Source organism: Chiloscyllium plagiosum, chromosome 1 (assembly GCF_004010195.1).
Source record: "Chiloscyllium plagiosum isolate BGI_BamShark_2017 chromosome 1, ASM401019v2, whole genome shotgun sequence".
Lineage (NCBI taxonomy): Eukaryota > Metazoa > Chordata > Chondrichthyes > Orectolobiformes > Hemiscylliidae > Chiloscyllium > Chiloscyllium plagiosum.
In genome coordinates this window covers 146,439,163-146,462,724 of record NC_057710.1, presented here as the reverse complement: position 1 = coordinate 146,462,724, position 23,562 = coordinate 146,439,163, and the positions used below count along the sequence as shown (strand labels likewise).

The 23,562-nt window shown below is 39.7% G+C and overlaps 1 protein-coding gene across 6 annotated transcripts in view; it reads left to right on the top strand.

The window, feature by feature from the left end:
• Window positions 1-14,876, top strand: part of npy1r (neuropeptide Y receptor Y1) — a 43,729-nt gene extending 28,853 nt beyond the window's left edge. For all 6 annotated transcript variants that reach the window (XM_043698856.1, XM_043698841.1, XM_043698870.1 and 3 more), the window contains 2 exons: window positions 1,477-2,361; window positions 13,004-14,876. In XM_043698856.1, the coding sequence (XP_043554791.1) occupies window positions 1,663-2,361; window positions 13,004-13,420 (1,116 nt within the window). In that variant the 5' untranslated portion in view covers window positions 1,477-1,662 and the 3' untranslated portion in view covers window positions 13,421-14,876. The remainder of the gene's footprint in view (window positions 1-1,476; window positions 2,362-13,003) is intronic.
• The last annotated feature ends 8,686 nt before the right edge of the window (window positions 14,877-23,562 follow it).

Below are 23,562 nucleotides of genomic sequence, written 5' to 3'. Positions count from 1 at the left end.
CAACACATTTTTTGTAGCCTTCTTATGGTCCTACACAGCTTTTAGATTTTCCTTTGTACCATCGGCAAAATAAACTGGGGCTGTTTTCACTGGAATGTTGGACGCTGAGGGGTGACCTTATAATAGTTTGTAAAATCATCAGGGGCATTGATAGGGTGAGTAGTCAAGGTCTTTTCCCCAGGGCAGTGGAGTCCAAAGCTAGACGGCACAGGTTTAAGGTGAGAGGGGAAAGATTTAGAAGAGACCTAAGGGACAACCTTTTCACGCAGAGGGTGATGAATGTATGGAAAGGCTGGTATAATTGCCACATTTAAAAGGCATCAGGCTAAGTATATGAACAGGAAGGACTTAGAGGGATTTGGGCCAAATGCTGGCAAAATGGGACTAGATTTATTTAGGATATCTGGTCAGGATGACTGAATCTTCATGCTGTACAGCTCTCTGCCTCTATAACATATGTTAAGCCTGTAGTTTCCCATTTTCTGACCCTCCCCTTTTTGAATAAAACATTTACAGTTGCTCTCTTCAAATCTGATGAGGCAATCGGCAACTCAAGAGAGGCTTGGAAAATTAAAACTAATGAATGCATCAACTATCTCATTAGTGATTTCTTTTAAGATCCTACGATAAAGTCCATTAGGACAAAAACACTTGCCAGTCCACAATTAACAATTTACTCAGTACTGTTTCTACGGTATTGTAATTTTTTTTTGAGTTCCTCTCTTCCTTTCATTTCCTGTGTTACATCATCAAATTGTGTGGATCTTCAACAACTTTAACATGAACTCCTTCATAGCAATTACCTGATACAATAGTGCTGAGCCAGATTTGCATGTCACCAGTGTACATTCAGAAGCTAATCCTTTACCATTGAATTATGTCACCAAAGTGTAGGTGAAGCAGAAGGGTCCAAGGACTGATTGTTGTAAGGGAATGGTGCAGGAGCATGCGGAGGAATTGTAGCTAGACGTATTCTTTGTTATGATAAAGTAGGTAAGAAAGCAAAAATGACAGATACAGGAGATTGCCTGAAATAGGATGGTGTGATTGACTGGAGCAAAGTCAGTAGAGCAATATCATTCATATATCCTCTGTATAAATCAAGCTCTCAGAAGCAAACATTAGTTAAATGCTCATCCTTCAGTCCACATATTCACAAGGAATATTTTCTTTGCACATTTTCTCAGAATCCCAACTTATCAACCTTTCACTGCCAATAAATATCTAAATCCTGGTTCGAGGTGTTTGAAAGACTGGAATCACAAACCAGTTGATCAGAAACAAAACCTGTGCTGTGTAGATATTCGCTCAGGCTATTTGATTGCCTTACATTTCATTAAGAAATTAAATGACTGAGTGACTTGATTTTTGTCAGCGTGCTCACGGGTGGTTAGGTTGCAGATTTTTTGTTGCAGTAGTGTTGAATATTTGCTTTTTATTTTTGGTCATTGTTGCAACGTTTGTTTTCAACTACAGGAATCTTCGTACAAAGAGAGACATGGAGCAGTGATTAATTCTGGATCCGCTGATCAGATATTTGATGAAATATGAAGGCAACACGTTCAAGAAATCTATTTGTTCAAAGCATTTTATCCTGCAGAGGAGAGAAAGTTAACTAGTGTTGCAGGGACCTTCTCTGAGCGAAAACTGACTGGGGACAGAATGGATGGGATAGCTTTCATAAATTCTGGAAATTTCTCCAATTCCTTGAACTCTTCAGAGAAAAATTTTACCTTTGGCCATTATGACCAGTGTTACTCTCCAACTGCCATGATATTTGTGCTCGCACTGGTTTACAGTGCCATCATCATCCTTGGAGTTTCAGGCAATCTGCTCCTAATCACCATCGTGATGAAGCAAAAAGAAATGCACAATGTTACAAACATCCTGATTGTCAACCTATCGTTCTCCGATCTGCTCATCAGTGTCATGTGTCTGCCCTTCACATTTGTCTACACTTTTATGGACCATTGGATATTCGGTGAGGCCATGTGCAAGCTAAATTCCATGATCCAATGCATCTCGATCACGGTTTCTATCTTCTCCTTGGTGCTGATTGCAGTTGAGCGCCACCAATTGATTATTAATCCCCGAGGCTGGAGACCCAATAACAAGCATGCCTACCTAAGCATTGCCATCATGTGGACACTGGCCCTGCTCACATCTCTGCCCTTCCCGCTTTTCCACATTCTGACCGATGAGCAGTTCCATTATGACCTTAAATACTCAAAGGAATTTGCTGGAAAGTACTTGTGCATTGACCAGTGGCCATCAGAAAATCAAAGGCTGGTTTATACTACATGCCTCCTCGTAATGCAGTACTTTGCCCCTCTCTGTTTTATATTCATCTGCTACTTTAAAGTAAGTGGAAGAAGCATTTAGATTTTATAATGGTCTAGTTAGCTTGCATGAGATCGAAGCCAGGTAGGTTTTTACTGGATAGTTGTACTTCTTGGCTCAGTTGATATATGTTGACAGAATGCAACCTGATGCTGTTTTAAAATAATGATTTAATTTTAAAAGAGCAGCTTCAATTTTTGAAGACAGCAGCAGGTAGTTATTATGAGTTCTGTCGAAAACAGTAAGCAGTCATGAAGAGTTGGCAATGCTCATCAAGAATTCTAAGTAGGCTGAATGTGACAGATTGCTTTAATGGAAGAATACATTGTTTAACCATTATTAAAGTAATTATAGTGGACATGCAAACTTGACACTTTTGTACCTAATAATTGCACTGTTTGCATACATGTCACAATTTCATGCTAATTTCCTGTCATTCACTTCTGGTGATTTTCAAACAACATCATCATAGTGAAAGTAAAATTTTTATCTGAGAGACACATAGATAATGACAATCTTGTCACACTTAATTCCTAATCTGAGTTTGAATCTCAATTCTGGCTAATACTTGAGTGTCCTTTTATGAGCTTTTTGAGTGTTTGAGTTATTTGTAAAAGTGCAAGAGTACTGTCAAAAAGATTTCTTCCTTCAATTATGCCTCTAATTCTCTTACTGAATATGCCAGAAGTTACATGCTTGGGATGTTTTTTTTTGCTTGAAGGAACATACCAGGTTTGCCTGAATGGACTGAAAGGCCTATTTCTGTGTTCTTTGATTCAACAAATCAATCCGCATCGGTGGACGGAACAGATAAATTAATGTACTCTTTCTTAGAAATGGTGAATGTATTTTGATCCAACAGCTACTACTATATTTGCTCAGTGTTTACAACTTTCCTGTTCTTGTTTAAACATTTTCAACAATCTATGTTTTATACTTTTCATAAAGCTCTTGATTGACTGAGGAAGAAGGGCTGGCAAGGTAGCTCAGTGGTTAGCACTGCTGCCTCACAATGCCAGGATTCAGGCTCAATTCCACTCTCAGGCATTGTAAGTGTGGAGTTTGCACATTCTCCCTGTGTTGTGTAGGTTTCCTCTGGGTGCTCTGGTTTCCTCCTGCAGTGTGAAGATGTGCAGATTAGGTGGATTGGCCATGCTATAGTGTCCAGAAATATGCAGGCTAAGCAGACTAGCAATGGGAAACGCGGGGTTACAGGGATTGGGTAGTAGGGTTGGACGCTCTTCATAGGGCTGGTGTGGACCTGATGGGTTGAATAGCCTGCTTCCATCCTGTATGGATTCTAAGTTCTAAGAGTAAGCTATTCATTGATTATCTCACCTTCTCATCTGAGCACCATGTAAATTGATTGTGGACAGTTACGATGTGGTTAATGGAAGGGGTAGAACAAAATAAGAAAATAAAATTCATAATTGTAGCTTCGATTTTTTTCAATGAACTGCTTTAAATTCTGTGTAATGCAGACCTTTTTCCACATAGATAAAAGGCTAAGTTAGCTATTCAAGTGCAAAATAGCCATTTGGTAACTTATTCAGAAACAATTCAAATACACGTGTCCAGTATTATAAGATTTTCTGATATGCCATCACCACTAGAATAGCATATAATTTGGAAAACATTTCAGAATCAGACCAGAATCATCATGTGCTAAGCAGTCCTGAACATTTGCAAATTCCAGAAATTTCTTCCACATTTGTAATCAATCTCTCTAATATAACACAATATATACAGCTTCCACAGAAAACTTTAGAGAAGGAATTGTGACTTTCATAAGATTGTAAGAAGTAAAAATAAGCTGCTTGGAAAGCTTGTTCTGCCATTCGCTAAGATCATGGGTGATCAGGCAATGGTCCTAACTCCATTTTTCTGCTTGCCTCCATTATCCTTGACATCCTTATCAATATGGGGAGAAAGTGAGGTCTGCAGATGCTGGAGATCAGAGCTGAAAATGTGTTGCTGGAAAAGCGCAGCAGATCAGGCAGCATTCAGGGAATAGGAGAATCGACGTTTCGGGCAGAAGCCCTTCTTCAGGGCCTGAAGAAGGGCTTATGCCCGAAACGTCGATTCTCCTGTTCCCTGGATGCTGCCTGACCTGCTGCGCTTTTCTAGCAACACATTTTCAATCCTTATCAATATGTTCAATGAGCCATCCTCCACACCTCATATGAACAAGAATCCCAGAGATATGAAGAGACAAATTTCTTGCTCATTGCTGACCTAAGTGCAAGACTACTGAAGTTCAACTGTGTCTCCTAGTCCTAGATTCTCCAATGAGAGGAAACATCCTCTCAGCATCAAACCTGTCCAGACTCCTAGAAATTTAACATGCATCAATAAGATCACCTTTCATTCTTCTAAACTTCTACAAAATGAAAATGCTTAATGTTTCCTCATAAGAAAACCCATTCATCCCAAGATTCAGCTTAGTGAATTTTCTTTGAACTGCTTCTAATGCAAGTATACTCTTCCTGAAGTAAGGGGGCCAGTATACATTACTCTGGAAAAAATGTCATTAATATCCTATACAATTAAAGAACAATTATAGATAGGAAAGTGAAGAAGGTGTTTGGTATGCTTTCCTTTATTGGTCAGAGTACTGAGTACAGGAGTTGGGAGGTCATGTTGTGGCTGTACAAGACATTGGTTAGGCCACTGTTGGAATATTGTGTGCAATTCTGGTCTCCTTCCTATCGGAAAGATGTTGTGAAACTTGAAAGGTTTCAGAAAAGATTTACAATGATGTTGCCAAGGTTGGAAGATTTGAGCTATAGGGAGAGGCTGAACATACTGGGGCTGTTTTCCCTGGAGCGTCAGAGGCTGAGAGATGACCTTATACAGGTTTACAAAATTATGAAGGGCATGGATAGGGTAAATAGGCAAAGTCTTTCATGGACGGGTTGGACCGAAGGGTCTGTTTCCATGCTGTACATCTCTATGACTCTATGACATGCCTACTTTTATGCTCTATCAGCCTTTCGCTTGTTAACCTTTTGTGATTCATATACAAAGACACCCAGATTCCTCTGTACAGTCACATTCTCCAGACTCTCTTCATTCAAATAAAAAGCTCCATTTCTAAATTTCCTGTAAAAATGGACAAGTTCACATTTCCCACATTCCAATCCATCTGCCAAAATGGTGTCAACTCATTTAACAAATTTGCCAGTTTGTCAACCTGAAAATGATCCATTTACCCTGACTTTTAGTTTCAGTCAATCGTCTTTTCATTCTAATATATCAATTCCAACACCATGAGCTCTTATTTCTATTCAAGCTTATCAGCAAGCTTTGATTTGAAATCTTGGATGTCGTTTGGAGGTCCAATAGACTACATCTAATGGTTCCGCTTCATTCACTTGCATAGGCTATCCCCAACACAATATTAATACAATTATCCAACAGAATTTTCCATTCTCAAAACCGTAATGATTTTGGCTGACGGTATTCTGAATTTCTAAATGACCTGCGATTGCTTTCTTAAAAACAGTGCTGGTGAGATGCCAGTTATGTAAGCCATACATCCCAAAGATTGCTGAATTATTTCAAGCAGCACATCTTTCAGCTGTCCACACAAGCAACGTACTGACCATACTCAAGCATCATGCCCTTGCAAAATGCGTAACACAATGTCTAGCTTCAAATGTAAATCTGCAATTGGACATTTGCTGGATAAATCTTAAGGTGCAAGCAATTACGCTGACAACCAATTGAATAATTATCAGTTTGACTCACAGTGTGGTGCACTTGTGTGTAATGGAAGCTACATATATTAATATACTTGGCCCTGTTCTTTATAGACAGAACGAACATATACACATTGTGCAAAATTGGGTTACAGCCATCCAATGGTTGATCTCTCTGGGCAATGTCCTACCCAATCAACTTGACCAGTTTAAAATTTAATCAAAGCCTTATTGTTAACTGTTAATCAATATTTGTGGGTGCATGCTTCATGATAGTACCTCTACGTATCAAACTCCACTTGCGAACCAATGAGCTTTCTCCTCTAATGCAATAAAATGTTGGTTTTGCCCTTGAATTGACATCCTTGCAAATTTTCCAAATGACTGCAAGATGAAAGGCTTGACAAAGTGTATTGCTTTTCACCGATAATAACAGATTCCAGCATTTTCCCAGTGATATGTGAGACTAGCTTAAACTTTCTTGCTTTCTGTCTCCCTACTGTATTGAATTTGCATTTTGCATTGTGGAAGATTACAACTAAAGCAGTATTACTGCTGCCATGTCCACCCACTTCCCAATTTTCATCTATTGGAAATTATACCAGCCTGGAAATTGCTGAATAATGTGTTTCATATATATGCTTAATATGTTCTCATCTAATTTATTTCTCTATTCTTTTGACAGATCAGTTAATTTATTTAAAATAAACAAGTTAGTATTTCTTGTGAAAAATGCTGAGACCAAATATCAGACATATCAAGTGTCTATAATGAAAAGTAACTCTTCACAGTTATTCCAGGCTTTTTCCATAGCACATTGCACTCTGTAAATTATATCCCTTTCTTATTTGTACTCCAAACATGGATCTCCACACACTGGAACTTTCGAGTCAGGGAATGAATCAGATGTTACCTAATTTACTGGTCTCTCTGTCACACAGCATGTAGGCTTCTGAATCAGGAGCATGACATCATGTGAGTTTTACCCTTCATTTCCTACCCCATAGGAAATTTTCAGGATATTTAAGATCTCCAGTTAAAAGAATAAACCATTTATTATAAATAGCTGTACTAATGATATAGCTAATTAGATTACTTACAGTGTGGAAACAGGCCCTTCGGCCCAACAAGTCCACACCGACGCGCAACCCACCCATACCCCTACATTTACCCCTTTAACCTAACACTACGGGCAATTTAGCACGGCCAATTCACCTGACCTGCACATCTTTGGACTGTGGGAGGAAACAGGAGCACCCGGAGGAAACCCACGCAGACACGGGGAGAATGTGCAAACTCCACACAGTCAGTCGCCTGAGTCGGGAATTGAACCCAGGTCTCTGGCGCTGAGAGGCAGCAGTGCTAACCACTGTGCCACCGTGCCACCCACTAATCATTCAATTGATAACATACTTTATATTGAAAGCCACCTTTATACATTTAAATTTGTTTTAATTACAAAATCCTGAAATTACAACATGAAGAGTGTTGTGCCTACACAAGCGTTAATTCCTTTTGAGAAGCATCTACATTAATCAGTTTTCTTATCTACTCCTAATTTTTCTTTAATTTTCTGTGATCTGACACATATTTAATCTTAGTCGGTCTACTGTTTAACATCACAGTGAATGAGCAAGAAAACTCATGTGACTTGAACAGACGTTCACTCTAACAGACATTTGCTGTGACCTTGCACTTGAATCTCTAACAAAACTGATCACAATTCCTGCCAATTCTCTTCATTCGGTGTGATACCAAGAAGGAAAATAAAAAAACAAACTTTTGACTTTCACAGCAAGGAACTTTGCTCCTGGTATTGGTAATGTATAAATACCATGGGGAACTGAGTACCAGAATTTTGATACATTTAGTACATTTTGATTTTACAATAAACAAAGCTGTCATTTTGAAAATTGAAGCATTTTTCTTCTTATGAGTTTCTCCATAGTTTTTTTTTACTCAGGTATTATTTACTGGAAGTTATGTAGTTAAAAACACAAACTTCTGTGTGCAAGTATATTTCAGAAGCATAAGTAAAAATGTTCCTGTAGGAGTTAATGAAAGTAGTAAAAACATCACCTTGTTGCTTCTAAGTAATGTGCATCCCATAGGCTCAGTTGGAACTCAGAGCTCTACCTCAACAGTTACTGTTATCCTTTTCTTTTCTCTCCTTCCCATAAACAATTTAAGTGGGGACAGTAATTTAGTTCATGATCCAAATCAATTCTGCGCAGAGCTCATAATGAACGTTCATGAATAAATGAGAGGTTTAAAACCATTGATAGAAAAATTCAACTATCATTAGTTTCCATTAAACAATGAATGGAATGATGTACACATAGTCATTGATCTGGACTTAGATTGTAACCAGACCATAGAACATAAGAGGTAGGAGCAGATGTAAGTCATTCAACCTATCATGCAGGCTGATCCTCCATTCAATGACATAGAATCTCTGTAGCATGGAAGCAGGCCATTCAGCCCATCAATTCAATACTGACCCTCCAAAGAACATCCCATCCAAATCTAGTCCCATACCCTTTCCTTGAAACCGGGCACCTACAAAGGCCAATCCACCTAACCTACATATCTTTGGACTGTGGGAGAAAACTAGAGTACCTGGAGGAAACCCACACAGACATGGGTAGAATGTGCAAACTCCACACACAGTCGCACAAATTAAATTAAACCCAGGTCCCTGTCGTGGTGAGGCAGCAGTGATACCCACTAAACTACTGTGCCACCTTTCTGATCTGATAATTCTCAACTCCACTTTTGTCCCTTATCTCATAACCCTTCATTCCTTTATGTTTAGAATTCTGTCTATCTCAGTCTTGAATATACTTAATGACCTAACCTCAATTACAATTGTGGTTCAAAAACTTCCATTTGGACACTGCTTTACGTATGCAGTATGCGATGCTTATTTCAGATTCACATCCTGTACCTGCAAGTTGCTGCTCCAATTCGGAAGGTACCAGAATTCCAGGAATGATCAGATGTAAGATCTTACAGTTGGAAATGTATTTCTATAACCTCAAAAATCCAGAAGTTGATGCTGAACTTTCAAAATGTATTGGATAAATTGCCACATCACAGATGTGATACAAAATTGGTTGTGCAGCAGAAAGAAGAGAGATGTGACTTTTGTTTAGACAGGAGGAAAATATATAATAATATATCCTGGGAGACTGCATTAGGCCCAATACTTCTTTTGATGTATCATACTCATTAGGCCTAGAATTATACAGCAGAATCTCAAAATTTGTAGACATAAAATTCTGAGAAGTGATACACATTAAGTCAGATAGTTGCAGATTTCAGGGGTTCAGGAGGACTAAGATAAATTAGTCAAATGGGCAGTACAAGGCAGAGGAATATTAATGCAAAATAGTGTGATGTGATTTATTATGGAATGAAGAATGGGGATTGAGGATGTATACTAAATGGTACGGTTTTAAAGGAGCAGTGAGACCTAGATTTGCATAAAGGAATCTTTAAAGTTGACAGGTTAGCTTTATAAGTCAATTTTAAAAAACAACATTCTTGGTTTTATAAACACAGGCATAGACTATAAAAGTAATGAAATCTTCATAAGTGACAGATTACTATGTTCGTTTACATACATCACACTATATAAGAGTCCTAGATATCAAACTGGGGAGATTTACAGACTCCACCAGTCTGTGTGGAGTTTGCACCTTCTCCCATTGTCTGCGGGGTTTCCTCTGGGTGCTCCGGTTTCCTCCCACAGTCCAAAGATGTGCAGGTCAGGTGAATTGGCCATGCTAAATTGTCCATAGTGTTAGGTGCATTAGTCAGAGGGAGATGGGTCAGGGTGGGTTACTCTTCGGAGGGTCGGTGTGGACTGGTTTGGCCAGAGGGCCTGTTTCCATACTGTAGGGAACCTAATCTAATCTAATCTAATCTAATACCAGAACAGTACCAAGAATGAGGAACTTTAGGCAGATAGATGGATGAGAAAAGCTGGCATTGTTCTTGGAGCAGAGAAGATCAATATAAGTTTTAATAGAGTTATTCAGAATTAATCATGCTCTTGATAGAGTAAGTAAGGACAAGCTGTTCCTATTGGTAGTTGTGTCATTAGAGGATACAGGTTTAAGGTCAATGATGAAAGAGCCAGAGATAACATGAGAATTTTTCTCAGGCAATGATTTCTTAACATCTGAATTGTTTATCATAAAAGGAGGTGGAAACAGATTGAGCAGTAACATTCAAAAGAGCAATGCAAGGTAAGCCAGGAAAAGATATTTTCCCTTGATGAAGGGTTCAATGACTGGAATCATAGGATTAAGGTAAGGAGTACAATGTTTATAGGAGATGTGAGGAAAACTTTGTGCAACCAGAAGGTGGTGGGAATTTGGAATTCACTGCCTGCAAAGCACAGAACCTCAAGATACTTCAGAAATATTTAAATGTGCATTTCTGATGTCAAGGCATACCAGGGTATGGGCCAAGTGCTGGAGAGTGGGATTAGAACACTTAGGTGGTTGTTTCTATTAGCATGGACATGATGGACTGAAGGGTCTTTTTCTGTGCTGTCAATCTCTATGACTCTATAGATAAAATAGCTAATATGGAATGCATCTAGTAATAACCAGTTTTAAATTATGCATTTCCTTATTTCCCTAAGATATTTTATAAACAATGGGTATGGTCATTTTTCACTCTATTTTCACCTCTTCACTATCATCCAGATGTTGGACAAGATTTTCAGTGAAGAGCCATGGTTTATTGGAATGAATATAATTTAAGAAAAGTAGCCCAATTCAAAGTATAAACAGTAGCAATATCATTGCCCTTAATTGAAGGTGTGAGTTATATCCCAATTTTCCATTATATAAGTATTTTGAAATCAGAAACAACAAAATGACCACCTAGCTGTGTAACGAGCTATTAAATAAACTATTGCTTCCTGACAGCACTGCTGCCTCACAGTGCCAGGGACCCGGGTTCAATTCTCGCCTTGGGCAACTGACTGTGTAGAGTTTGCACGTTCTCCCCGTGCCTGCATGGGTCTCCTTCTGGTTCCTCCCACAGTCCAAAGAAGCGCGAGTTAGGTGGACTGGCCATGCTATATTGCTTATAGTGTGCAGGGATGTATTGGTTAGGTGGATTAGCCATGGGAAATGCAGGGTTTGGGATAGGGCAGTGGGGCTAGACAGAGTGGGATGCTCTTCAGAGAGCCTGTGTGGACTTGTTGGGCTTTATGGCCAATTTCTACACTGTTGGGATTCTATGACAGCAGTTCAGTTTCACACTGCTTATTTTCATGTGTTGTTCTGATTGAAAATGAAAGCAATTATAAAGCTACAGCTTTGATTTTCCTTTCATCTAGCTTTAGCATATGTTATTCATATCAATTCACCTCTTTTCTTTACAATCATGAAGTAAAATTTCATATTGTTTGGTGATGACAAAACCATAGCTCCAATTTTCATTCTTGGGTTGAGTATACAGAGACGGCAGAATTCCAGGCCCTGTGGATTCAAAAGTTCAATTGACTATCCCTGTGTACTTTTGAATATGGATTACATTTTAAAATACATAGGGCAGCGAATGTGTGATGCTTCTAAGGTAGTAATCTGATTAAACTGTTTAATTTATGTCGTAAACAGACCCAATTTAAATTGTTTTTAACTGTCATTCTGAATTGAAGAACTGAAATTTTCCAAGGTAATTATAAATAGTATTTTTTTTAAAAAATGATCTCCCATGGTGTTGTTCAACGATTTACACAAGTCTTACCTCCTGGATGCACTTTATTGTGATCTGATTGGTTAGACGTCTGGGATATGATTTGGTTGAAGGGAAACAGTCTCTGGTTATGACCTCTGACTAGTTGAATTGACAGGCTTGGCCTAGATGTCCAATATCATATTTGTTGGAAGATAGATACTGTAAATTTCTTGATCTGGTTTTACAATGTCAAGGATTTGTTTAACACTTCGTATCTATGATCTGGTTCATTGATAGAAGTTGATGATCACAGAGATATTAGAATGGCAGATGAAAGACTGAAATTCTCTTTTATTTTTAACCCATTTCTCCTAAATGATTGCTAACACCTCAGCTAAAAATAAAGATGCATTTTATTTACGGAAGCATATTAAGCATTTGATGGTTGCCAATTAATGATTATGCATCCTATAATTTCATAGCCTGAAATAAGTACAAATATCATGACAATTTGTTTTCTTCTTTTACTGTTATTTCATCTCCTGGACATACTCTGCAGTGCTTTATCTCCTTGGCAGATATGTCTCTATTAGCATTAGGTGTCCTTTGACACCTTGCCATTGGCCATTCTTCATTCGTTAGCATAGATGCTGACTCTCCTTTGACTGTTCAAACAAAAGGCCATTACAACGGATTCAGATTCTGTCTTCATCTGATCAAAGACTTACAGTAAGTTGGTGATAGAAACAATTTAAATTCTGTCTGTTTACTATATAAATTAAACAGCTGATCAGATTACTATACTATCTTAGAAGCATCTCACATTTGCTGCCATTTGTATTTTAAAATATAAATTGTACTCAAAATTACACAGCATAACCCCTAAGTACAGAAACTCAGTTGTTACGCATCTACTATGTTTTTACTATCTATGCTACTTAACTCTGTGACCTGCCTGTATTGCTCGCAAGACAAAAGCTTTTCACTGTGCCTCGGTACACATGACAATAAATTCAATTCAATTGAGGCACTCTTGCTGCCATTGTGTTAACTCAAGCAGACACTGGTATGGCATGGCATTGGTGTCTCTGTCCTAATGGCTCGGCTTAGAGTCCATTAACCAGCTGACCGGGGAGCCATTTCATGATTATAGGATATTACCGAGTAATAGCTGATCACTAGGAGAGAATGTTGTGAATGTTATAAATAGGTGTGAGTTGAGTGGCTAAATATAAATTGAAAATTTGTTTTTTCTTCAAAAGATATATGTGCGTCTAAAGAGGAGAAACAACATGATGGAGAAGATGAGAGAGAACAAGTACAGGGCAGATGAAAACAGAAGAATCAACATTATGCTTATTTCCATTGTAGTAGCGTTTGCAGTCTGCTGGCTTCCCCTCAACATCTTCAATGCGGTTTTTGATTGGAACTATGAGGCCATCAATAATTGCCATCACAATCTAGTTTTCTCCATATGTCATCTGACAGCCATGCTGTCGACCTGCACAAACCCCATCTTCTATGGATTCCTCAATAAAAACTTCCAGAGGGACTTGCGTTCAATTCTCCATTACTGCAAGTGCAGCTCTCGAGAGGAGGATTATGAAGCTATTGCTATGTCAACCATGCAGACAGAGATTTCCAAGAGTTCGCTGAAACAAGCAACACAAATTGTTTGAGATGAAGTGATTCCAAAATCTTGGCTTCTGCAAAATAAATAGCAATTGGTCTACGTGGCCTCAGCAAACAAATATTAGGAAGGATCATACATTGGAGAAAAATCACAATCATAAATTATTGGTTTAAGGACTATGAAACTTCCAAAATTTTAAATATTTTGAATAAGTGATTCATTCTAACTTTATTTTTGATTTCTACACGATTGTGAGTAAAACTGTCCTTCCTGTGGTCACAACTGCATGAGAGCAAACCGAGGATGGAGAAATTACACTCATACAACTTCCAACTCTTTATTTACTCTTGGAATAAGGAAGACTCGAGCACAGCCCATCATAGTTTCCCTCCAGTAACCTTAGTTAAATGATGCAGATATTTTATTTTCAAACTGATTGGCATATAAAGAGCTGTTTACAGTGATATTTGTTTCATCAAAATTGTCAAAGGAGGGGTGAAGAAGTAGCATTTCCTTCAGACAGAGAGGGAAATAAAGGAGAAGCTAATTTATCCTATTTCCCATGTGCCTCCAGCAGCAGAGAATATGAGTAGCATTGGTTTTTTGAGCAGACTGTAAGTCAGCATTAGAAGGAAATCGAAAACATTTTATTGAGGAAGCTATCATTGTATAAATAACATGTTTTTCTTTTTCCACGTTAATTACTGTTACAGGCAAAGCAGCATGTGCAGATTGTTCCAAGATGTTTTAGAAGTTTTATGTGACAGCCATATTCTCTTTACCAGTAAGCTGTGGAATTCTGTTGCCAGTATTGTAATATTGCTGTAAATGTGATGCATGACAATTTTGGAAAGATTTACCATAGTCAGCCGGTATTTCTAAAAGGAAACTATTTTCTAAGACATAAATCTACCACTGCTGGAACAAACCAGGCTTAAAAACACTTACACTGGGCCGCTGGAAGAAAAGACTGACAACATTTGGCAGTGAAATGGTGCCAAAGCATGATGCACCAAAATGGACTTTATTTTGTGAAAATTACGTGTGATTACATGATTCATGAGTGGATTGTTTTACGATGTTATCTTATTGGAAAATATTCAGTATATCCAAGTCTGTGCATATTTGATGTTAATATATTGATGGATAAAAGCTGTACAGAAATCAATATATTTTGACTGTACTATAACAATTTCAGGAGACAGTTAAAGATAAGAGGATGGAATCAAATGAAGATCCATGGAGCATGAAGTGATACAGGTAGGGCACTTAACTATGCAGGAAGTGAAGTGTCTGTTTCCTGATAGTGGGATGAATGCTGAAAAGCAAATTAGCAGAGTAAAGGTGGATCATGGTTTCAATGGCAAGCAGCAGAAATTTATATCCGGTGTATTAACATGCCATGCATATTCTTAAAACACAGAGTCACCAGACTAAGTTGTACCTTCGTGATTAAGTCATTAACAAACATGTGATGTATGGATTTCAGTAGGGCATTTGATAAGGTTTCCCTCAGTAGGCTCATTCAGAAAGTTAGGAGGAATGGGATACAGGAAAGTTTGGCTGCCCGGATACAGAATTAGCTAGCCAAAAGAAGACAGTGAGTGGTAGTGGGTGGAAAGTATTCCGCCTGGAGGTCAGTGACCAGTGGTGTCCCGCAGGGATGTGTTCTTGAGCCTCTGCTCTTTGTAGTTTTTTTAAATGACTTGGATGAAGAAATGGAAGGGTGAGTTAGTAAGTTTGCCAATGACACAAACGTTGGTGATGTTGTAGATAGTGTCAAGGGCTATTGCAGGCTACAACAAGACATTGACAGGATGCAGAGCTGGGCTGAGAAATGGCAGATAGAGTTCATCCTGGATAAATGCGAAGTGATGCATTTTGGAAGGTCGAATTTGAATGTTGCATACAGGGTTAAAGGCAAGATTCTTGACAGTGTGGAGGAACAGCAGGATCTTGAGGTTCACGTACATAGATCTCTCACAGTTGCCACCCAAGTTGATAGGGTTGTTAAGAAGGCGTACAGTGTTTTGGCTTTCATTAACAGGGGGATTGAGTTAAGCCGTGAGGTTTTGCTACAGTTCTACAAAAGTCTGGTTAGACCGCACTTGGAATATTGTGTCCAGTTTTGGTCGCCTCATTATAGGAAGAATGTAGATCTTTAGAGAGGGAGCAGAGGAGATTTACCAGGATGCTGCCTGGATTGGAGGGCATGTCTTATGAAGAGAGGTTGAGTGAGCTTGGACTTTTCATACTGGAGCGAAGAAGGAAGATAGGTGACTTGACAGAGGTTTTTAAGGTAATGAGAGGCATAGATAAAGCAGATAGCCAGAGACTTTTCCCCAGGGCAGAAATGGCTGTCATTAGGGGTCATAATTTTAAGGTGATTGGAGGAAGGTATCGGGGAAATGTCAGAGGTAGGTTCTTTACGCAGAGAGTGGTGGGTGCATGGAATGCACACATTAGGGACATTTAAGCGACTGCTGGACAAGCACATGGACAGCAGTAAATTGAGGGGTGTGTAGGTTAGGTTGGTCTTAGATTAAGGTAAATTCTTGGCACAACATCATGGGCTGATAGGCCTCTACTGCACTGTACTGTTCTATGTTCTATGTGCCTTTATATCCATGTTTGGTGGCATGAAGCAAGTGACACAGATTTCCTGCTGAATTTAGAGTGAGTAAGAGCCAGTCTTCTTGCATGCGACGTATGTTGAAACATGGGACAGGAAGCTTAGCAGTTTTATTGAGTTCAGCTCGCAATTGAATTGGAAGCAACTCAGAGAAAGGAGAGCATGGGCAATTGGGGCAGGTCAGTGGTGAGGTTGGGAGAGTCATGAGTAACTAGTTGCAGATCACATGAGTAGAGGTAAGATAGAGGGTGACAGTTGTTAGGTATATGATGTCAGGGGACAGCTCAAGATCAATGCACGCTTTATCAAGGTTGATGATGGGTGGCTCAAGGATCACAGATACTGGGGTTGCCAGCTTCACCAACTGGAAACTGGCAGAGTGGAGAAGAAGGAGGACCAGCAGACTCTTGGACAACCCTGAGATGGCATGCTTCAGGTAGATTTCCAAGGCATGATGAACCTTTCAGAGTTCAGGACAAAAAGGGGCTTGTGGATACTGAGGTGCCTCATCCCCTCTTACCTAGCTAATGTCCAGTGGGGCATAGAGCCTGTGGCCAGAGCACTGAAGTGAGGGTCCAAGCATATATCTGGCAGGTGTTGTGCTTTTATTCTGACCTTGCTACGCCACAGCAATCGCTAGCCTCTCCAAGGGGAAATCTAGGCACTCATATTCTGGAGCCCTGACAGAACTGATAGCTTGCATGGACTACTCCACTATATGCTTTGCAAAGTCTTGGAATCTTTGCCAGATGCTGATCAGGAACCACAGCTGTCACATCCTCCAACAGCTGCTGTTTGGCTGTCATATACTCACCAGATTGTGACTCTGAGTGTGATCAAGAATTCATGCCCACTGATGGAACTGTCTCTGCACTGGTGCAGGATAAGAGAGTACGTGAATGTTTCATGTCATCACCTAGAGAGCTGGAATTCTGGCTTGCAGAAAACTGAGTTTGACCTTGCTTCTGAATGTGAGAACCTGTGGTGCAAAGCGCAAAGAATTAGTTAGAGGGTATGCACAGTCCCATTTCCCAGTTCAGTGTCATTTCTCCTGTCTGCCCAGTTCTTGATACCCATTTGCAGATATTCCAACTCTTCTGTTGTTACTCTTGCCTGGTCGTCAGGAATTGAGCATCCATTCTTGCTCTTCAGCCAGGTTGACCATCTCTTCCTGTAGAAGGGTCAATATAAAAGCTCAGGAGCACCACCATCAGTCTGATCACTGATGGAAAATACTTTCCTTTTGCAGGCAGACAGATGGACAGCAATAGACAGCAAAGTCTTTTCGCTAATCTCAGATACTCCTGTTCGAAATGTATTACACATTCACACTCCACAACTGGTACAAGCTTCATAACCTGTAGTAGCTCACTCATATGCAGTCCTCATGTGTCATTTACCACTGGCGCTTAAAACCTAAACTCCTGCCTGTCATATCTCTTGCACATTTATAGCACTTGATGCTACTGCTACTTTGCAGTGAATCAGTGTAGTCACTTAATCCTCATGAGGGACAGGAAGTCATTGAGCCTTTTGTGAAATTGGATCCAATGTCAGGACTGAATTTCAGAAATGTCCAGATACATGTAGGAGGGTTACAATTTGGAGAAAAATCTGCAGGGAGGCACTGCTGAACCATCAGGCTAATCATTCTTACTGCTGACATGTGCATACTTTAGAACAATGTGTCAGCAATTCTTTGGGAGGGAGTGGCATCACTCAAGACGTGCAGCTGAGACAGTCCGAATGACACCATTGTTTCATAACAAATACCAATTAAGTAGGCATCTTACAATTGGCCAGACCCCTCAAATCTGCACAGCTAATTGACCACTACCCAGATTGCGTTTGGCCAGCTGTCGCACCTCTGAACTGAAACTCTGTTCATTTGAGAGGCATGCGTAGAGTCAATAGCCAGAGACCTTTCCCCAGGGCAGGATTGACTGGCACGTGGGATCAAAGTTTTAAGATATTAGGAGGAAGGTATAGAGGAGACGTCAGAGGAAGGTTCTTTACACAGAGAGTTGTGAATACATGGAATGCGTTGCCAGTGGTGGTGGTGGAAGCAGAGTCACTAGGAACATTTTAACGACTGCTGGACATACACAGTGAATTGAGGGGTGCGTGGGTTAGGTTATTTTATTTTAGATTAGGAATAATCCTCAGCACAACATTGTGGGCCTGTGCTGTACTTTTCTATGTTCTATTTCCTGCCATTGGGCCACTTGCCGCTATAACAATATTCCACGCAATATTTCATATGCTGTCATGTACAGATTATCCTAAAGAATGCATGGTACTCCTATTTCAATGGCAAAATGTCTGCCTCTGAATCTACACAGATGTTAACCCAAAGTTTGTTCCCTTCTCTATTGAGTTAGCTCATCTCGGTCAAAACAACAGACAACAGTGAAAGCACCTCTTCCCATCCTAAAAGCAATGAGAAAATCATCAAAATCTCCTCACCATTCAACCATGTCTATGTTTCAAAAAAGACTTAACTGATTGGAAGGATGTTTTAGGATGTTCTAAGGTAGTGAAAGGTATGATTTAAATACCAGAAGTCACACGACACCAGAAGAAACCAATATGTTTATGTGAAATCACAAACTCTTGGTGTGCTGTTCCTTTCTCAGGTGCACTCCAAAAGCTTATGATTTCAAATAGACATGTGGGACTGTAACCTGGTGTCGTGTGATTTCTGACATTGTTCAGCCCAGTCCAACACTGGCACCTCCATGTCATGACTTAAATGTTACTTTCTTTCCTCTGATCTGCTGGAAGTCTGTCTGGTTGCTTCGTGAGGTCAAGATCAAATGCAAACGTGACATTCACAATAAGGTAGAGTTTTAACATGCCATTGTCTCAATGATGAATACTAATCATGTAATTAAGATGGCAGAGGGTGATTACGTTAGTGGATCAATCTGTATAAATCTGTTCTCTCACCCTTCAGTGATATATGTTGAAATAACTCTACAGAGGCCAGTATCCCATCACGAAGTCAACCTTTATTTACACGTGCATAATACTTGACATCAGTCTGAAATTTTCAGAGCCAGCTCTCAGAGTCAACAGAACGTCTGATACTCCTGTTCTTTGCTGTCAGCTAGGACTCTCTGATTTGGCCTGTTAACCTGGTCCAGTCAGGGAACTCATATTCTATGAGGTTCACTTGGCTGACCTCATCATTTCATCCCTACCCCTCTAAGTCTAGGGACATAGGCTTTTTTTTTTAAGCCTCTCCTGAGGTGTTTTTGCGCCAGGTCTGGTTCCTCTGTCTCAGCCTCAGACATGGGCAGCATGTATCGGATTATAGCCTGCCTCTTGTGCCCAGAGCGTTTCAGGAGAAATTCATTATCTCTTTTAGGCAGTAGAGGTGTCGAGATTGCGACGTCTGCTGTGTCCATTTCAGACCTCATACTTTCTTCAATGGGGTTAGGGAGGAATCATGGGTTCCAACAACGTTTCCATCTGCTCTGAAGGGGCCTTTTATGTTTTGTTCCTGCCCTGTTTGCAAATTTAAAGTTTTCATGTGGTCTACGTGCTGATTCAGGACTGCCTCACCTATGCAAATGTTGTACATCATGGGACCTGACCTCGTGTTGACCTTACCCATGCAGGGCCATTTCTGTGGTTTGGGCACCAAACTTCCTCCCCTGAAGTATACTGTCTCTCTTGCTTGATGGAGCCTTGTGTCTGTCATTAGTGTTCCTGATGCAGTTAAGTTTTGCGATTTCCTTGGTGTAAGGAAATAAAAATGGATGTCAATATGTTTACCAGAGAAAGAAAAATTTAAATTTTTTTGACTGTCAACTTTGTTTATTTAGTAATAACCTATTGAATGTACCCTCTGAGGCATAAGATTATAGATTCAATACCTCCCATTTCTCCCCCACCAGCACTCCTGGATGCAAATATATGCAATATGTTGGAATATCAGTGTAGTAATAAGACACTGATAGAGACATTCTTTAATGATGCATTAAAGGTCTCCTGAAGGTCAATCAATATTCAAGAACATGTGATATGATTGGAGAAGGTCAGGTGCCCCTTCATCTATGGGGCCACAATGAGTGGGGTTCTCCACAGGACAGGAAGAGGGCCACCAATAGGACAATCTGGAATTGGTCAGCAGTAGAAGTGTCCAACCTGTATGCAGTGCACAAAAAGGTTCTGGGACTCCAAGAGACCATGACAGGAAAGTAGTCTAGCATTTTCAGGTGCTAAATCGCACAGTCTAGCTTGTTCTTCTGCACATCATACAGAGGTCAATATATATCAAGTATTCAATGTCCCAAGATCCACAAGAAAATTCATTTGTGATAAAATCACATTGAGCCCGTTGTGGGTTATGGAGTTTTTGCAATGGAAAAATAATGTAGAGTGCAACCAGTTAAATAGTAGACTTCTAGTCACAATTAAAATGACCGAATGGATACTTAGCCCTATATTTGTAATAATCTTTATTTATGGCTTGGAGACAGGAGTGCTGTGTCTTTTTAAAAAAGTGTCCATGGGATGGAAGGTTAGGCCGTGGGACTCCAACAATGGCAACAGAGGAGTTTCTTCTCTGCCAATGTAATTTTTTATTTCTTTTCAAATTTTCTTTGCCAATCTTCCTGACTCATGATTCCTTCTGAACAGGAGTATGGCTTCCTTGTTCCCTGCCTCTGATTGGCTAACTACATTACAGAATTCAGCAGGTCTGGCAGCATCTGTGAGGGGAAGCATTAACATTTTGAACCATTAACTCTACTTTCTCTCCTCAAATGCTGCCTGAACTGCCGAGTTTCTCCAGCAATTTCTTTCTTTTTATTTCAGATCTCCAGCATCCAGTTGTTTGTTTCACTTTATTGCATTACATGATTGTTTCTTTAATTCTAAATTTATTAAATTTGAACATCTTTGCCTTTTGTGCATTTTATTTTTGTTGGAAACATTTGTTTGACTATCATAAGAGACTTCAAACATCTTTTAAATAAACAATGGCCAGACAGACTTCAATTTGTGCTGTCACACATTGATTTACGATTTTATTTCAGATTTTAAAGTTGTACATTTTGAAGGATATGTGCAGCTTAACAAGCCCTCCATATGAAAAAAAAATGGATTTCTGTCATGTGTCTTACAGTTAGCATATGTTATGAAATGGAATAATATTTTAAAACAATTAGCCATTTTGTGTAATTCGTACTTTGAAGATGTGTAGAGTAAGAAAAAATTAATTAAACCCAAGAATGATGACAACAGCTGTATCGTCTGTTCAAGAGTTTGTGTTACTTAGGCTTTGTACTGAAATATTTGTTATTAATGTGATGTTAGTTATGTACAATAAAGATGAATTATTTGAACTTATCACAACTTGAATTGTCATTCCATAATGTCAATGACATTTTTGTGGGAAAGGCAGCCAACAAGCTACTGATTAAAGTAAATGACAATATTTTCCATTTCTCCCCATCCTAATTATGGAGGGTCACCCTCTGTCCTACTCCACGAAACACTTGAATGAGTACTTCCCACAATCTAATTTAGGAAATGTTTCAGCCATTGCCTGTAATTAGTCAGGGGTATATGGTACATTGTATTTATGTTCTATTTCCCTACCCGGCATCTGGCTTACATTGGTCCTGTGTTATAGGGGCCATCATTGGATACTTACGGGATTCTGATGTGAGGGCTATTCACTCGACATCCTCAGCAACCATTTCCTCATCCTTTGACTCAAGATCACTAATACCTGCCTCACAGCTCTCCCCCATACTGTACATGTTATCCCTCATGTTCACCTCAGAGCCTCCTGTAACGTCCACTATCCTGAAATGGGCCATGATTCTCCTCCTGATACAGTCTCTGGGACCTTTCTTTGACCAGACTATTTTTCAGGTCTGCACAATGCTGTTCTGATTCCTCAGCTCTGCAGCACTATGTTAATTCCTTTTCTGTCAAACTGTTGTTAAATTGGCATACACTGACTTTCAACAATTGTGATTGGCTACATTATTTCTCTCTTTCTATATTTTTCTGATTCCTCTGTTTGTCCTGCCTTTCCCCCTCAAGTTTCTTCAAAAACTACACCACATCTGCCTGTCTCTCCTAAATTTCATTTCAATTACTCTTCCTCTTGTTGCAATTTGTTTTCTTTGAAATTCCATTAACCAAATGTGCCTTCCAAATAGACAAGTAGATTTGGTTCCCTTAACAGTATCCTCACCACTGAAAATTGTTTTAATCCACTGTTCCTTGAGTGGAATCTTCATTTCCACATAGACTTCAATTGTTCCTTCCATTACCTAACCTGGTTATTTCTTTATGTTCAACTCTCCTGGCTCCATGACCTGATTCCTGAAGAAGGGCTTATGCTCGAAACGTCGATTCTTCTGTTCCCTGCAACACATTTTCAGCTCTGATCTCCAGCATCTGCAGACCTCACTTTCTCCTCCATGACCTGAAGGCTTTTATTCTCAATTTCCCTGGTCTGTTGGGTTTACTCTGGATATCAATAACCCAACCCAACAGAATATATGAAATGTTCTTTACTGAAGCAATATATACTACAAAATTACTACAAAGATTTTTCCCTAATAATGCTAATAATCACAAGAGAGCCCTACAACATGGACTTGTCTGAAGATCTGACCAGGCTGGTGATCAGCCTCCTCCATCTCAACTTCTAGTTGTTGATCAATCAACTTTCTGAACTAGCTAAACGTTTGATAAGATTACTTTACAGTGTGGAAACAGGCCCTTCGGCCCAACAAGTCCACACCGACTCGCCGAAGCACAACCCACCCATACCCCTACATTTACCCCTTACCTAACACTATGGACAATTTAGCATGGCCAATTCACCTGACCTGCACATCTTTGTGACTGTGGGAGGAAACCGGAGCACCCGGAGGAAATCCACGCAGACACAGGGAGAATGTGCAAACTCCACACAGTCAGTGTGGAGTCGGGAATTGAACCCAGGTCCCTGGCACTGTGAGGCAGCAGTGCTAACCACTGTGCCACCGTGCCATTTGGTGTGAGATAACATGTTTTGTATTCTTTACATACAAAGAGGTTGTATATTCCAAGTCCTAACACATCCAGTTTTCTGCAAATGATCACCTTGACAAATAGTAAACATCACAAATGTGTCATATTTTCCAAGTTGGTTTAACCAATGAACTCATTAAGACTTGAAAAGAGGTAGTAGAGGCAGGCACAGTAGATGCATTTAAGGTGCGTGAGGACAGATGCATGAGTAGGTGGGGAGCAGAAGGATACAGATGCTTAGGAATTGGGCGATAGGTTTAGACAATGAATTTGAGTCGGCTCACGCTTGGAGGGCCGAAGGGCCTGTTCCTGGGCTGTAAATTTTCTTTGTTCTTTGTTTTTGCCTCTAATGAACTTTGACACAAAACTTAGTTTCTGCTCACTGTTCATCGCTTTCATAGAACGTAGAAAAGTACAGCACAGAACAGGCCCTTCGGCCCATGATGTTGTGCTGAGGATTATTCCTAATCTAAAACAAAATAACCTAACCTACGCACCCCTCAATTCACTGC